Raw genomic sequence first — 17926 nt, forward strand, 5'->3', positions numbered from 1 at the left:
TTCCAAGCCCTGGTGGTAATTAGATCCACCAAGGGGTCGGTTGGGGGGGGGACACCCAGGAGGTAGATGGGCCTGCCTCAAAGGCCTCCAGAAATACAGACTCATCCAGGGAGGGCTTTTGGGCAGACCAACCCCCTCTTATACTCAACATTTCCATGATGTCTCCGAAGGAGACATCTTCAGGGGGTGACCTTGGGGAGCCCTCCGTATCATCCAAATCCATATCCGTGGTAATGGACTCTGGGGAGTCCAGGTGCCTCCTTTTGCACAGATGCTTCCGAGGCGCCTCTTCGGCGGGACTGTCCGAAGAGGGCTCGTCTGCAGGGTGGTGTTCCTCCATAGGAACCAACTGGAGGGCTTGGGCAGGCTGTCCAGATGGACGGATGATCGAAGATAGACCCTGATACAGTGGGGGCACGGGTGGATCCGAAGGCCCGGTCGGGGACCTGGATGACCTCGACAGTACCCTCTCCACTACCTCAAAAGCCGAGGGAGATTCACTGTCCCCAGCCTGAGAAAGTAACCTCCCTGGCTCCGAGGATAGGATCGGGGTCGGAGCCGAAGCAATCGGACCCGAGGTAGTGGTGCGCTCCAACCCAATCGATGCCGAAGACACAACCACCCCCTCGGATCCGATGCTCAACCCTCGGCCCCGAGAGCTCAGATCCGACAAGCTCGAAGGTATAGTCGGCGAAGACACAACCGCTATCGGCGCCGACGTATCCCCGGGTCCGAAAAGGCCTGGATCAGACAACTCTGAGACCCAAAAACGGGTCGGAGAAGGAGCGATTGGGGCAAATATGGGGGCTGCACTCCCTCCCAAAGGGGGGGGGGAGGCAAGAGCATCCCCATCTGCATCTGGGTCTGCAGAAATCTTCGCATCATCCGATCCATGTCTGCTTCGGAGATGCTTCGAGTAGGTCATGCAGAGGTAGTTGAGGCGGGCCCGGAGGGCCGCCTCGAAGACCTCGAGGGAGACCTATCCTCTTCCTCCGGCTCCGGAGAAAAAGAAGGTGAACGGAGCAGAGAGGACGAGGATCCGGAGACCCTCACAGGGGACTTCAGGATTTTCTCAGGCGGAGCCGAGGGATGAGACTCGGCCCGCCTTTTTGATTTGTGACCCTCTCTGTCCTTGTGCTTCTTCTCCCTGTGGGAAGAAGCACTAGATTCCACAGAGCAGGTACCTGATAAGGGAGGTTGAGTCCCAGGTACAGCTAATGGAGTAGCCGACGCCGAAGCTACAGTAGTAGCTTGAACCCGGCTGGGAGAGGAAGAAGAAGCTGATTCCTGGGGAAGTTTTCCCGCCAGGATCAGCTTGTTCTTCCTGTCCCTGAGTGCCCGAGGGTTGAAGGCCGCACATATCTGGCAGGCCTCCGAAAGAAGGGCTGCCCCCAGGCACAAAACGCACCGAGTGTGGCCATCAGCTGGGGAAAGCTTGTGGCCACACTTAGTACATTTTGAAAATATGGCCTTAGATTCAGCCATAAAAATCTCTCACACACACACCCAAACACTAGGGGGGGAGGGGGAGAGAAAAAGTTAAACTAAAGGGAAATTAGTTTATTTATTTATTTATTTTTTTAAAAGGGTTTTTAGGTTTGAATTTTAAAACATACACACACAAGTTTAAACAAGAAAAAAGAGTCTATAATTAAAACAATCTCACCAGGCCAGGAGCTCTTCACTATGAAGCAACTGTCTTTAGCCGCGGCAAAAAACGATCTGAGGTAATGTGGTTGGTAGCAAGGGATTATGGGTAGGGGGGAGGAGCTAGGAGCTCGGATCTTGGAGCTTGGAAAGCTGCCGGTTCGGATCCAAGGTCGGATCCGACTACCCACAGGTTGCAGATCAAATGAAGTAACTACTTCAGATCGCCCCTTTTGGAATGTACCTCACAAGACATCTGCAACAACTGGAAAGGCCACAGAAGTACCTCCCAACGAGGATTACAGACCTCAAACAGATGTTCTACATCAACAGTCTCAAAAAACTCCAGCTTTACTCTGTAGCATATCGCCTACTCCGAGGTGATCTCTACCTAACATACAAAGCTATGGCAAACCCAGAGCTGCTGGACATGTTACACCTAAAGAAATCCCAATCCCTCCGGGATACATGCTCTAGGGACCTAAACTTTGTCACCACAATAAATAGAACATGCTGGAGGGATAGATTCCTGTCCCAGAGACTTCTCATACTCTGGAACAAGCTACCTATGTCACGCAGAGTTCCTCATTAGCACTCCAAGAAAAATCTTGAGGAGTGGATGGGAATTAGGAAATTCACCCCAGGGATCACTTCTGTGGTTCTGCTTGGCAGGGGCACAGGAAAATAACTTTCTTGGGTGGCAAAAGTCAGGGAACCTTGTTGGCTAGGCTTACATAGGCCCTAGGGCCGATAGCCTAGTACCTACCTATGAACCTATAAAAGTACCCTTACTTGCAGACTTGCATCTCTCACAACATTAACTGCTGAATTCAGCCGCCTATAAAACATAAAACTTTCTTTTTAAATTAAGTTTGTTCTGAAATACTATCCTAGGAGATAAACCAGCAATTTTTGCAATATCAGGTGAGGTCATTAAGAATGGACCAGTTATCTTTTCTAATATTTATAACAAATATTCAACTACTCGTAAAAGCCATAATATATGGAAGACTAGTATCACAATACAGCAAGATTATTCTAAAACTAAACTTTTTAAAAAAATAAAATAATATTTACACTACTAGTATGTTTTCTCATAAAAACAGCCCCAAAATAACAAAGATACAAAATAACAGCCCCTGACAAGAAACTTAGATAGTAAAGATACTGGGTTTTCTTAATATTAAAGATACTGGGGTTTCTTAAAGGGAAAGTACCTCTAAAAAAAGTTTAAAGGGCAATATTCTGTGAGGAAGGGTTCCCCACTGGGGACTTATCTGCCAAAACTGAAGATAAGGACTTGCTGCTGCTTCTGAAAAACCTCTGAGCTGCTTCTTCATGTGGTGACAAGGAAGTATTGAACAATCTACACCCTGACTGCTGATGTGTCCTCCACAGGGCTGCCCTAACAGCAGTAAGAGTGAAGGCCTGGGGGGGGGGGGATCCAGAGCTTTTGGAAACTGGATGACTTCTGCCCTGGACAGGACAACCAATATGGCCGAAAGGAGTACTACAGCAGTGGGATGGATGAACATCTAAGGCTGTGGATTGAAGAGATTAAAAGGCCTTAAAAAAACTTTAGCAAACTTCTACCATTTATCTCAAGGGTAGGAGGAGTTGGAGGTTTCTTTGAGCTTTTTTTTCTTAGTAGTGCCCAGATTAATAACTCTAGAGGTGTTGAATATCTGGGCCTCTATGAAAGAACCTGCCACTTCCTCTCTTAATAAAACCTGTGTACCCAGTCCATCCTTTCAAACCAAAGAAAATGGTCTTCTCCTTTCTTAAAACAGATGTCAATGTGTGCTCCCCTTTTACCAAACGTCCATTCTTAGAGGCTGTACCAGACTCCTAACCCTTAGTGGCATCCTGGGAAGCAACACCAGGAAGATCAAACTAATATAGCATGAAGGTCACATAATATTAGTCAGTCCCAAACAAGGAAAGTAAGGCTGAAAGAAGGGTACCTTCTTTAACATCTTCATCTTTTTCCCTACCTGAAGGGGAACATCTGATAAAGGGGAGTCAACAGCCATGGAGATCTGAGAGAGGGATTTAAAATCTCAGTTTTCTAGAAAAGTCTACTCAGCAGAATATGAATAGCCTTTGAGGTAAATGGCAGACAAAACACATGAACAGACATGGGACGATTCCTACAGACAAACGGCATAGACTGTGTTGGAATCCTTGTATGGGTGGGGGAGGAGGAAGGTTCTCTAAAGGGTACTTATCTGCCAAACATACTAGCTGAATGCTTAAACAGAAGATGCAGTACAGATGACATCTGACTGTACTCTTCAATGGCAAGAAAGTTCTGAATTTTTGCACCCATACATCACCATTTATCAGCACGCCCTTATACTTCAATGGACACATGGTGCATGAATAAAGGCACACCTAAACATTTTGTATATTGGTCACACATCCGATCCTTGGCAGGCTACATCCCATACAGTTTTATGATAATGCAACAGTGTTCGAATGATGACCATGTACTGAAACTACCAGAAAAATGGATTCCACAATCTGACAGTGCATCACCAGATAAGTGCAAAACCTTAAAACCAGCATAAAACAGGATGGTTATTTTATTACACCTCCTCCACCAGCACATCAGTGCTTGCTCCTCAGCTTACTAAGATGAAAGCCCATTAACGAAACAGTACTCTGTTGCCTGCTTTGCCAACAAGTTAAGACAGGAGGACTTAGTTCCACAATGGCAATTCAGAATACCCAAATTCAGCCTTAGATGCCCAATAGCTCACATACACCTCTCTATCTACATGTTCAATTATTTAAGCCAGGATTGACAACAAATCATTATTCTTTGCCCGCACACACACACACACACACACACACACACACACACACACACACACACACACACACACACACACACACACACACACACTTTCCACTGCTGCTCTATTTTATGGCAAAATTTAAGAGAGCACCGCCGCAGAAATGAAACAAACTGTAGTTAATAAAAGTGTAAGGGGTTTCACTCCATCACCACTAAAGCTCAATGGTGGCAAATGGGGGGAGGAGGAGGATAAACTAATTCTGGGCATGTTAATCACAAAAAAATGTGAAGCATCTGCACACAAAAGGCAAAAAAATGCCTCGCCAGTGAACATAGCAGCTAGGCTGTAGAGACTGCTAGCTAACAGGAAATACCTGGATGGATGAGATGTGACAAAAATCTCAATGTATCACCTTATGATTTTTGAACAGTATGCCACATAAAGGGCATCCAACCTGCATTTATCTTGAAAGCAACCTGATCTCCAAGTGTGATCAAATGATCAGTCATCCCTCTGCAACTTGTGAAAGTCATGATCATGCCACTGTTCACAAGTCACAAGCGACAAGAGAATGGATGAACACAAACAGCCAATTGGATCAAACTCAGAGGAAACTGGATTGGTATAAATGGCCACCACATTACCCAGCTCATCAGCACCACAGTCCAACTGAAGCTTTATCAGGATAACAATGAGGTTACTACCTACTATATTTCATAAGTTGCTACCAGACATGTTTTTTTGAGTTCATGGTGGGGCCTGTGGTCTGCACATTCTCTCAACCTGCTGCAGCCAGAAATGCAACTTTCCAAGAGTTCATGGAGACAGCGCACAAGTCCAATTACTCATGGGCCCTTGCCAGGGAGGTGACCAGTTACCTTAAAAGTGATTAACCTTCACCAATCACTTGTGGCTAGAAATCATCCCCCCTCCCTATAAGACTTGACTATTTTTAAATGGTGACAACACACTGATGTCAGGAGGAGGATGTGCTACTTCAAAGTGTGGACGGCCAGAATAAGCAATATCCATGGCTAAAGGTCAACATACTTGATCACGCACAAGCAACATTAACCCAAATATTAAATGCTAATTAAATAAGTTTTTTTCCAAATTTTAAAATGATCATGGAGTTTCCTGATAAAAACTGCACACACACACACACACACACACACACACACACACACACACAAACACAAGAGCAAACAACTGCTTCTAGAGTCTCACTCTCGCTACACAGGAGTATTTAAAGTCGCATATAAACAGCCTAAACACAGTAATTTCATTTGGGAAGTTTGTTAGGAGGCAAACTGCCACCACAAAAAAAAAAAAAAAAAAAAAAAAGCAAATGGTGAGAGATTGCATAAAAACAGGCTCACTTAATGCCAGTCTGTGAAAAAAAATAATAATTTCATAGGTTCATAGTGCAGTAAATCCATGTCCACACAATTACGTAATAAAAAAAATCCCCAAACAGTACTAGTGGAAACTATCTAAAATAGTTCTTGGGGATTGTTTTAAGTTAGAGTGCATGAACACTTAAGCAGGGTGTACAATGAGGGATCAATATGATAGCAGCAGCTGTAAAATTCCTGCCATGTGAAAAAGAATAGAAAAAAAATATATACAGCAACGCTGCCTCTGTGGAAAAAAAAAGTATTACACTGGAAAGGGAAGAGAGTGATTAAAAATTGGCATCAGAAAATCTGTTACAGGTCCAAAAGGTGGTACATTTAAAAAATAACAGTCTTTATTATATCACACTCCTAGATGGGACTTAGATTTAACTGATAATGCTCAAAGACTGCAACCCAAGAAGCCAGTCAGCCTGGTACCTCCCAGTCATGAGGATGAAAGAAAATAAGGAAACAATAAATACAAATCAGCATATATTACGTTTTCAGTATTATCTGCAAAATCAACATGAACAGTACGGCTTCAAAGGCAATGCAAGTTTTAGTTACGGAAGGAGGCACACAAATAATGACAAAAAATGGTAAAGTAGTCTTAAATCAAACAGAATAATAATAGTCCATTTCCTAACAAGCAAAAAGACAACATATACTAATGAATGTGTAAAAGTATTCTAGTAAATTCAGCAGTGATCTTAAATCCCATGGGCAACAGCTAAAAATATCACCCCACCTGAGTACCATCTCATAAGATTACTCAACCAAAAATTATTGTAAAACAGAAGACAGAGAGAAAGATGGGGAGAGGGAGAGGAAAGCATGAGCTGGTGGATCAAAACAGAGCTGAGAGTTTACAGCAGCTCTTCAAACTACCATGTAGTCTTCCCCCTCAAAAATTAAAAACCCTATTTCGTTTTTGAAAAAAAAAAAAAGTATTTTTGTCCCAAATAAGTAGGTATTAGTACTGACTGGAAACTATCTCCAGCAGCCAAAAGCAGGTCTCTACACTGGTCCCACTACTTCTCAGTGAATATAATCCGGTCCAAGCTTTAATCAGAACAAACACGCAAGTCAGAAGTTTCAAATGCATAAAACCACCAACAGAAAGCATTTCTGAAAGAGTGGAGAGCTTTGCCCATTTATTCTTCCTACTTATAGCATGGATTTTAACTCATTGTCTGCATGACTGCAGAAAAACAGGAAAAAAGCAGCCCAAAAATGTTGAGTCATTGCTGCAACACACCTAGGGACAAAGCTAGCAGAGACTCCCTACGAAAAGCAGCAATTCAAGTGTTGCATGCTAGGGAATCAAACACAATGACTTGAAAATATATTCACTTAACACCTGACCACCAAGGAAGCTGTCCAGGGTCCACAGGTGAAAACAGCAAAAACACAAGATGAGACAACTTCATACAATCTTGTACAAATACTATTTTAGACTGATATCACAGAACTGGCTGACAATAGTACTAGAATGTAGCATATTGTGAAACACTTTCTTTAGATCTACTTCACTTGCCAAGTCAAATACAGCTGTTGTGGCTGATGTGGTAGAAGAATATTTAACACTAAACCTATTACCTGCTGGGACATCCTCCACTTAAAGGTATCCCATACTGGGGCAACTTGCACCTTTCAACTGCCCCTTCCAGCCCCCTAACCCTGGTCAAGGTTTGAGTAGGGCTCTGCCTGGTATACCATTTCTGCTAATTTTTTTTTTTTTTTGCCTTTTGGTTCCCAATGGGACAACATTTTAACTGACTCAACCCCAGTAATCCATGTCCACCCCAGATCCAGCACTTTGTCACCCTCCCAGACTTACTACTCCGTTATTACTGGGCCTAGTCATGAATCCTAAGGGCATCCTGGTGGCAAACCTTCTTTGCTTCCATCCTGTGTTGGGAGGGGAGTCATTAACCTTTTTTTGTCTGTTCTAAAAAACATCCAACACCCCTGAATAAGTGCTGTGTAATGATGGCTTCATTAAACAGCAGTGCAGCTTGGACTGATTTATTTTTTAAAGTATGTCTACATCCCAAGATGCAGGTGAAAAAGGTATGTTTTGGATTAGTCATCCTACCCAGCTAAGAAACAAGTTAAAATGTAATGATATTCTGCAGCAGCAGTATGCAGGTCACTTGCCATTATAGTGAAAATACATATACACTGATGTAATAGGTTACTGATAATAATGAAAACTGGAACATCGAGAAACAGTAGCTGACTTTTAAGTAAAAATGACTTACCACTGGCAGGTAGCTAGGATATTTTTCTCCAAGCCAGAACATGAACATCATGAATCCAATAAAGCCAAAAAGCTGTTTACACATGGATGCCCATGGTACTGGGGACGGTGAAGTGTCAACTCTGTTTCTAATATACATGTCAAAATCCCAGTGCATCTACAAGAAAGCAAAAAAAAAGAAAGATATACATATCTATTTCAAGATGGCAGGTGTACTATAAAGCACTACAATGGTGAAAGTAAACCCCGATGAAAGAGAAGAATCTAGGTTTTCATTCAGGTTTTGATTTAACACCCTCAAAGAAAAAAAACTTACTAAATGTATATGACAATATCAAAACTACAAATTTTACTCACATCATGTCAAAACATGGACTTCAACTAGCCAACTCTGTTATGCAGAGGGAGGGGTAAAATCATGACTGTGACCTAGGTAAAACAGACTTGGTTAGTGGAAGAGATGAAAGGAGGGGTGGGAGTGAGAAGCTGACTTCAGCTCTCCCTTTCAGAGAGGATGCAGGAAGTCTGCTGTAATGCTGACTCCTGATGGAAGATGGGAGTACAGAAAGCAATATTGGGGGGGGGGGGGGGCAGGGACATGCTCTTAGTTCTGAGAAAATGCAATATTTTGGTAGATTCACAGCTTTGTGAATCGCACACACACTAAAATGTTGCAAGTCTCATTTCCATTTTATGCAGGACTGCAAGTTAGAAGTCAGGAAGTATGGTTAGGCACATAACAGAAAATCAGAACCTGCAGGGAATTATACTTCTGGACATCTGAGTTTCACACCAATTACCTTGGAGAGAAAAAAAAAAAAAGATTAAAAAAATATTTCTCTCTGGAAACAAGAAACTCTTCCAAAAGAAGATGTAGGCTGCATGTGCATGGCATGAGGAGGAAATTAAGGTTTCTATAATATGATGGTCAAGACGGAGGAAGGCAAAACAATAAAAAACGTCAACTCTAAAATAACTTGATACCCTCTGCATTTCTTTTACTATTACTACAGTATATTGGTAGCCACTTTAAACAATGAATGACAGATCTCGTTTTGTTTTATTTGTAAATGTCAACAATTTAACAAAAAAAAAAAAAGCGTGCAGAACAGGCTTAGCTTACAGCTTTGGATTCCAGTGCTGTCAGTAAATTGATAGGTCTGCTGGCACAGAAACAAGGTTTAATCATACAAGACCAGTGGATTACATACGGGTAAAATGCCTAATGTAATTATGATACATGGTCTACAGTCACTGAACAGTTAAGTATACAAATATGTGCCCAGCTATTGCACTTGTATTGTCATGGAATGACCATAATGATTACAGTGATCAAGAGCAGTAAGCTTTTTTAATGTAGACGCCATTAGCATAGATCAAAATTAACTGCATCTCAAGATTTCATAATTCTAAACTTATCTTTTGCACTAACCAGGTTTCAATACTATATGCAAGGCAAGTCTTCCATAAGAAAGAGGTGTGGTTGAACTAGAAGTAATTGTATTTGCTATTCATTTTTTTTTTACTTTGCTTCTTTGTAACGTTTGGAAAAAGCATGGTGTTATGTCTATGCACAAAACGAAAATTCAACTTCCTCTAAAGCATTTAATTTCATAATTTTTAAAAATGAAGGTACCTCACTCCTCTTTCTGAACTGTTTTCAGCAGGTTTGTCTCTGTGTGAGCACACTATTTAACATCTTTTAAAGCAGACTGACAAGGGAGAAAAACATTTCTATTTACACTTTGTTGACTGGGGTGGTTCCACTAGGCAAGTGGCATCATTTCAAACTAGATTAGAGATGGTATTCATACTAAGAGAAATTTGGCCAGGACAGCGGAAAACTTTTTCTACTCTTATTTTTGATAAGTAACAAAATACAAGTAAACCTATGAAATTGAAAAATGGGACAGAATATTGTTTGTATCAATCTGAGGATTATGGAAAAAGATATGATGGATAACTAAAATAAAAAACAGAGATGATAAAGGTATGCTAGATGAAAAATTGATAAGTTTTGGAAAAATGGCTTAGAAAAAAAAAAATAAAAAATTACAAGACATATTCATCCACAACCTCTTTTCCCATTTTTGCATGTGGGATTGGGTGTCACTTCAACAGTAAATTATCTACAGCCAAGGTTTACACAGCCAGGTGGGCTAGTCCTGCTGCGGTAATTCTTCCATATCACTCGCTCATTCACACCTATCCCCAATTTAGAGTGCCCAGTCCGACTACCGCATGTCTTTGGAATGTGGGAGAAAACCAGAGCACCCGAAGGAAACCCATGTGAACACAGGGAGGACAAGCAGAGTCTGTACAGAAGGCACCCCAGCCAAGGATTTAACTGGGGAACCTCCTGTGAGGTGACAACAATTTGCTGCACCACTGTTTAAGAATATAAAGTGTAAATCATGAAAGATGTAAATTAAGCAACCCATGCCCCTTTTTACAAGTACCATGGGACCTTTTACATCCACACAAGCTACGACCAACTCAAGCTTTATTGAGGAGGTTCATCGTCTCATCTAAAGAATGGAAGCAACATATATGCACTATACAAACATTAGTAACTAATCAAGTCTCCCTGACAGAAAGGTGGGCTGGTACTCGGGACCAAACTCTATAGGATGACACTAACACATACAAAAATAAACACCACTACCAAATCCTGCAACCAAGTTTGATCCACATGGGGATGACTTCACATAGACACACAAACATGGTTAACTACAAATTCATTTAATTGCCAAGATCTTTTGTCCTTATAACACATACACAAGGACTTCGTCAGAACAAACCACACCTCTACATAAAGTTTGTTTAAACAATATACTTATGTGACCAAAGTCACAATTAAAATACTAATTACATTCTTCATACTAAAAATTAATAAGTCAACATATAAAATACATGCTAACTATACATTAATTGAACTATAAAACTACTACGTGTATTCCACATCAAAAACCTACCATCAAATAAATATACACAGTAATATTTGAAAAGATAAAATATTTTTCTAAATAGGTTATGTCTTACTAGTGGAAAATTATAACACACAACCTGAATGGTTGAGTACTAAAAACAAAGTTTGACTGCATGCAATTTACGACCACCACTGATATCACTACCCAGACCATTTAATTTTCATCGTTATTGATGCAGGTGATCTTGTTTTCATCCATACCTTGTAAGGAAGGTTTGGAGAGGTTTTCAGAAGCACTGACTGCCTGCAAGTCTTGACACCAAAGTGACGTTAACCTAGTAGTTGAGTGGGTGGCAATTATTTTATCAAATAATTTTATATTTTTTTGAGGACTACTACTACAAAGAGATAAAGGGTATGGTGATGGGGAGGCATGCTCTCCATTTATGCAAACCCCGTTACGTGGAGCAGGGGCAAAAATTTGTTTTAATTTCAGGTATTTGCTTCCAGTTGGAACACGTATGTGAGAGATTCCTTGATGACAGCTGTATACTGTTGAAAAACTCATTAAGCAAAGTTAAATGATTGTTTTGACTTTATAAGTGGTACAACATTTTAAAGTTTGCACGGTATTCAAATGATTTAGTAAATTATCCTGCAGTGCAGTAATAAAGGAGGGGAAGAGATTTAGTCCCAACATTTACAAAAAAACTACATTTTCACATACCCATCTCCATTTTGACTGTCACCCATTAGCACAGAAAAAGGTTTGGTGAAGGGACAACTTGTGATTGGCTAGGAAGATTTCAGATGATACAGTGTTTTATGAGGAGCGTGATAAATTGATGGCATACTTGATGAGAGAGGCTACTGTGTAGGTTTTTAGAAAAAAATAGAAACTGAGACCTATCCAGGGAGAAACAAATATTTAACACTGTTGGGAAAGGTACGGATAGGTCAACTGAGCTTGTTGAAACACACAAGATCAAAATTATCAACCTGATTCAGTAACTGTAAAAGATTATTTCTAAAAACTGGTGTATTTTTAAGGCTGATGAACATAAATGAATTCCTGGGGATAAACCCAGCATTATATATAAAATGGTCAAAACTTAAAATAAATTTGAAAATCTGGGTATAAGAAGTGGTAAAGGTAGATTTGGTTTTAAAGGCACAAACTTAAACCAATGTAACTATATCTTGGAGGATGGGAATTTAGTTATTAAAACCAAAGAAACCTTCAATTTTGATGAATGCTTGCAATTATAAAACCAGTGGAACTGTGTTTATTGTTTGTAACAAATGTGAATCACATTGCACTGACAAGACCAAAAGAACTCTGTGTAGTGAAATGTATGAACACTATTATGACATTGCAATGTGTAATGGAAAAATAATGCACTTTGCAAGCATCAAGTAAATAGTATATCTTTAAATCAATTAATAAAATATTGCTTTAATGGAAAATTACAGAACTACAAGACACAACCAGAATTGTTGTATACTAAAAAGACAATCATAGTTTGGCTGCTAACAGCTTAACACCTCTGATAGAAATATAGTCATCTGTCCTGATTATGGCAAGATTCTGTCTGCATGGTTAAAGAAAGTTTCCAAGGACCGAATGGGTGGACAGTGGGACACCTTAACAGAAAACAAAGAGGTAATGTTAGAGCTAAGGTTAACTACTGCAACACCCACTTCCTGAGCTTAACAATTATATTTCAAATCATTTTTTTTCCCCTAAGTTGCGAGCTGCCAAACGGATATTTTTAGTACTCTATAAATTTCTGGTTGAGGTTTATAGTTTTATAATTTTCTACTAGTAAGTCATAACCTTTTTAGAAAAAATGTATTAACTTTTTTGAAATATATGGAATATGTTTAGTAGTTTTTTTTTTTTTTTTGAGTTGGATAAAATGTATATTTAAATGTATAGTTGGAGAACCATACCGTTGTTTACTTACAGTCCCACAGCCTACCTTTAGTTCTCACAGCTTAATCCTAGATGCTTTCATAATTCCCTATCCACATAATGGAACTAAAGCAGTCATTTATTTAAAAATTTATCCTTACTACCATAAATTACTAATCTCCCCTAACCTTCTTCCAGTACATTAAGCAAACTACTAAATTTCTCCAATTAACAGCTAGTCTTGGGATTTTCAAAGCAATGTAATCACCCCTTTTAGCCAGCATCATCACCCCCAACAACAAACATTCATTTTTGCTTTGACTGCTCATTCCCCAGACTAATATCCTGCAGAAACATGACTGTAAGCCTAACTTTCAGGTATCCCATCTCACTGACCATTCTAATAAATCCCTTTGAAATCTTTCAACAGAGAACAGGCCCAGGAAAACATATAATCAGTCCTTTGTCTGACCTGAACTGCATTTTCCTCAGACTGGCTCAGCCTCTGAAAACATATACATTAACCATGCAAAGGTACAGCAGTACTTATGTAGGCACTTTCACATGAAGATTCTACATGTCCTAGATTTAGTGGCTAATTTGGACACTAAACATACCCCTCTCTAACTTTTCCCATTTCTTTACCAAAGAGCTTTTTCCAGCCAAGGTTTACAGCTTGAGCTACTGAGCTCCTCAATATACTCAGTGCTTTAAATGTCCAGACATCAAACACTTTTCCAATGATTGCCCTTTTCTAACCTCTACAATCCACTTAACTGTAGATATTCATCTTCAGTTACGTAACCTAATTAGTGACCAACTCTTCTCACTAGGTCAAGCCAGTCTAAATCCTTTGCGAGGACTGAACATGCAGTTTTACTTCTTGCCAAGGAAACATGTCCTGCTTCTCTACTCAGTATTACAATAACGAGGAATGCCCCATTCTTTTCCATTGCCACAACACTGCTTTATTATGTACATGGTGCCTCATAACCCCTACAGGGACAACTTCCTGAATCCATAACTTCAGTAGACTGCAAGCAAAAATCTCCTATGCCAATACAGTTAAAAAATCAGCCAATTATGTTGACACTCAACCCCAAAATAACATTTCCAACAGATCTACATTTTTTAAGACTTGATGACTTTACTGCAGCACTTCCTTTCAGCTAGACTTACAAGAACTTGTATAGGAAACACTGAACTGCTCTGAAATATGATGTTACATCAGGGACTGCCAGTTCCTCCTCCTCTCTAGGAAGTTGTACTCCTCCCATGCTAACTTGGGCCTCCCTCTTTCCCACAAAAATGACATCATCCACTTTAGTTTTACACAACAGCTTTTACCTGAAGGAATCCAAAAATTGCTTAACTTTTCACTTGTGTTAGAGATAACAAATTTACTACTGGACAGAAAAACATGGCTGCAAAAACTGTTTTATGGATTTGTTTATTAGGGGGGTGGGTTGTCTGCACTACTTTCTCTTATTCATTCTACCAGAGCAGGTGAGCAATCTACTTGATGCCCATGAGAGTAAACTTCACTCTGTGAATTGGCACATTTCAATCTCAGTTTTTGGAGTATATATTATGGGTAACCTTTGGTATCAGTTAACAAGGGAGACACTTTTGAGCGATGTCCAAAATAGTACAAGATTACAGTAACAACAATATAAACCACAGTGAGGTAGATGTCCACACGTATGGCTTCTATTCAGGAAAGTGCACTTTACTTGGAGCATGCTGCTGTCATGGTATGTTTTACTGAAGCTAGTTGTTTCAGCAAGTGTTTTGGTAAATATGTGCAGCAAAGATTGACAGTAGTGACATGCTTGCTTAATTAATAACTTGTCTTGATTTTCTAGTCGGGGGGGTTAACAGATGAAAGTGATCCTAAATTTATTAACACTGTAGAAGCAACATCTGAAAACGTTTAAACAAAACGTGTGTGTGTGTGTGTGTGTGTGTGTCGGGATGATAAGTTATAATTGAGTAAAATGTGGGCAGTTCTGCTTTCACAGCTGCACTGTAAGAAGTGCAAATATGGTAGTATACAGGAGTTTGAATGGAGGAAGGTGGATAAAGAGGAGCCACAGCACGAGGAGGCATTCTGGAAAGCACTAAAGATACTGGGTGAAGGCAATGAAAATAAATGTCATGAAGGGGAACACCCCCCCCCTTTTTTTTTTTTAGTGTACACATTTAAGGAGGAAAAGTTGGCCATGTTGAAGGATGGGAGGGTAATTGTAAGATACAGGAAAGGGAGAGACTGATACTTTTACACAGCGTTCAGATTGAAAAGTGGGTGGAGGGTGTGATGCTGGATTCTGGGAGTAAGCTTAGTATGACGAGTGTAGACAGTGGGCACCAGAATAGTGAAAGGAGACTCAGGAGAGGGAAGTGGTTGTCATAAAAGATAAATATGTATGGGACAGATTTGCTGCATCTCTGTGTCCTCAGTCGAACACACTGATTAAAATGTTCAGTAGACTGCTCTCCTTTGCAGACGTACCTAGGGACAGGAAGAGGTCAATAGAGAGAAATATTTGTATAAGTATAACGTTAAACAGGAAAAAAATCTAAAGAAATTGAGTTTTTAGCCTAACATCGGTGACAGGGCTATACCAGTTTTGGTTTGTTAGGTGGGAAGGTGCCTCTGAAGGCGTTTGTTATACCTTGGTTGGACCACCAGAAAAGTAGCGAGATTCCCAACGTCAGCAAATGGAATGGTGGGGTTTACCCTAGGCACAAGACGTATGGGGCTCTGCACTTCTGGAGGACATTCAAGGAGACAAGTATTAGGCTGCTGAAAGGAATCAAGAGGAAAACCAACTAGAAGGATGTACAAAGTAGAGGAGGAAAAGAAGATGACCGAAGAGTAAAGCAGCTAGAGCTCGTCTCCCAAGAGACCAGAAGGGTGCCTTCTGATATTCTGAGGATTGTAATTGCAATCCCATTAATAGGAAAACTACAACTGTGAATATGGGGGATTTTACAGAGTCTGAGATTGTGGTACCTTGGACTATTCTCCCTATTCCAAGGTATAATGATGTAGGAGTTAGTGCATACAAGTTGCAGAGGTGTGGGGAAGGTACCCCCTATGTTGTGTGTGCACGATGGTGAAAACCCACTTGCAGAAATTTAGTTTCAGCATTCACTGTATTTCTTTTGATGAGAGTGGTCTAACTTTTAGTTTTGGGTCTCCCACATCTGAAAGGAAGCCAGTCAGAAGAGAAGATGCTGGTGCAAATTTTCGTGTCTGTGAGATGTTTAGATTACTCTGAATAAAAGGGTTGTAGTCAGGGAAGAGGCATACTCAGTTTGTCTGTTTTTAAAGCAACAGCTTCTCCCTAGTTTTGTTGTTCACATAATGTTTTTTTGGATCCCAAGAGATATTCAACTTAGAATTACAGGTCTTACACTTCTTATACAGAGCTACTCAGAAGAGATGATGTAACACAATGTAGGTTTACAATAGACATAATTCTTACCTGTCATATAAATAAGACCTTCTGGGGAGACTGGTATTTATTCCAGAGACTGTCCTTTCTCCGGAACAGGCTCTCCATCCATGTGAAGCAGAGTTACTCCCTAACTCAGTCCAAGTATAACTTGGACAACTGGATGGGAAACTGGAAATTCACCACTGATTTGGCACTTACATTTCTAATGGGCACAGACAGCCTCTAAACAGTTCATCTCCCAGGCTCATGCTTCTACATGCTTCATCTCCAAACCACGTGTTTACACTATCAATGGCACCAGAATTTGTCAGAGATTTGGGATGGATGGCTAGGCTTAAAAAGGCCCCAGTAGTCGTTTGGCTAACTCGAGTCAAAAACATGGATAATGGCTAATTTATTAACTCCAAAGCTAGCATTTTCCATTTTGGGAACATGCCTTTTATTTCGGTGAATACCTACACATATGAACACTGTATCAATTATTTTATAGTGTACTACACAACCAAATCCCCCTAAACATACATGTTTCTGCCACAACTGAAATAATCTAAGAATCTGACTTTTTAACCAAGACTGCTACTGGATTCACATCCAAGCAAATAGAAGGAACCTTTATCCAGTAACCCTTGACAACCCAAACTTCTCCGAAATCCTACACAACATCTTTGTTTGCACCACAGAGCCATAATAAATCCATCTTGGTACATTTTCAAACTCATACAGAAATCTCATTTGTAATGACATCAAAGGGCTGTCTCTAGCAGACCCTATCAAATGCCTTTGCTGTATTTAGACAAAGGCTAACAGAATGCTTCTGCTCAGTGCTGTATTGCCATCAGTGCCAAAGTAACTAAGAAAACCACACTGGTCTAGATGAACTAATCTAAGTTGTATCCATTCCACTCTATGTGCCACGATTGTCACAAAAAAAAAAAATAATCATGATTTAAGAGCAGCAGAGGTATGAAAGAGAATGAGCAGAATTTTCTCTTTTCTTTTTACTCTTTTTTTCAGTAAGACTGTAATCAAGACCTTCCTCTGTGTTTAGGGAGTTCTTGAAACCAAGACTGTATTTATCAAATTAAGCCATATTGTCATTACTCCCAATCCATAATTTCCAGACCTCCATCTGTAGATGATTCCCCCTAACAACTTTCCCATCACACTTACTTTCACCGACTTCTAAGCTCAAACTACCACCTGGACCCCAGCTGCTGAGCTTGATCTTCAATTACCTCTGGCAAAGACTTCTGACTCATGTACTTGTCCACTTTCTGTACCCAAATGCAAGTCTTGATAGTATTGCTGAATATGCCAAATATGCCCTTTTTCTGGCTCATATTATACCCGGCCTCTGGGTTACTTAAATATGTCTCTCTCTCTCAGCTTTCTATCTTTCAGCTGCTAGAAAGTTCTGAACCTTTGGTGCCCTACCCACTTTTTTTTTTATTCTGCTTTCCTAGAGTTGTGCAGTGGCTAGGACATGTAAAACTTTGGAAGCTGACCAGCT

The 17926-nt window shown here is 40.3% G+C and overlaps 1 protein-coding gene across 1 annotated transcript in view; it reads right to left on the reverse strand.

Annotated features, from left to right (window-relative positions):
• Positions 1-17926, reverse strand: part of NDUFB8 (NADH:ubiquinone oxidoreductase subunit B8) — an 88990-nt gene that overhangs the window by 25002 nt on the left and 46062 nt on the right. Inside the window, exon 4 of the mRNA XM_044056483.1 lies at positions 8110-8265. Within this exon, the coding sequence (XP_043912418.1) occupies positions 8110-8265 (156 nt within the window). The remainder of the gene's footprint in view (positions 1-8109; positions 8266-17926) is intronic.

The sequence above is a fragment of the Protopterus annectens genome, chromosome 14.part0 (genome assembly GCF_019279795.1).
Source record: "Protopterus annectens isolate FY-2018-M chromosome 14.part0, PAN1.0, whole genome shotgun sequence".
Lineage (NCBI taxonomy): Eukaryota > Metazoa > Chordata > Ceratodontiformes > Protopteridae > Protopterus > Protopterus annectens.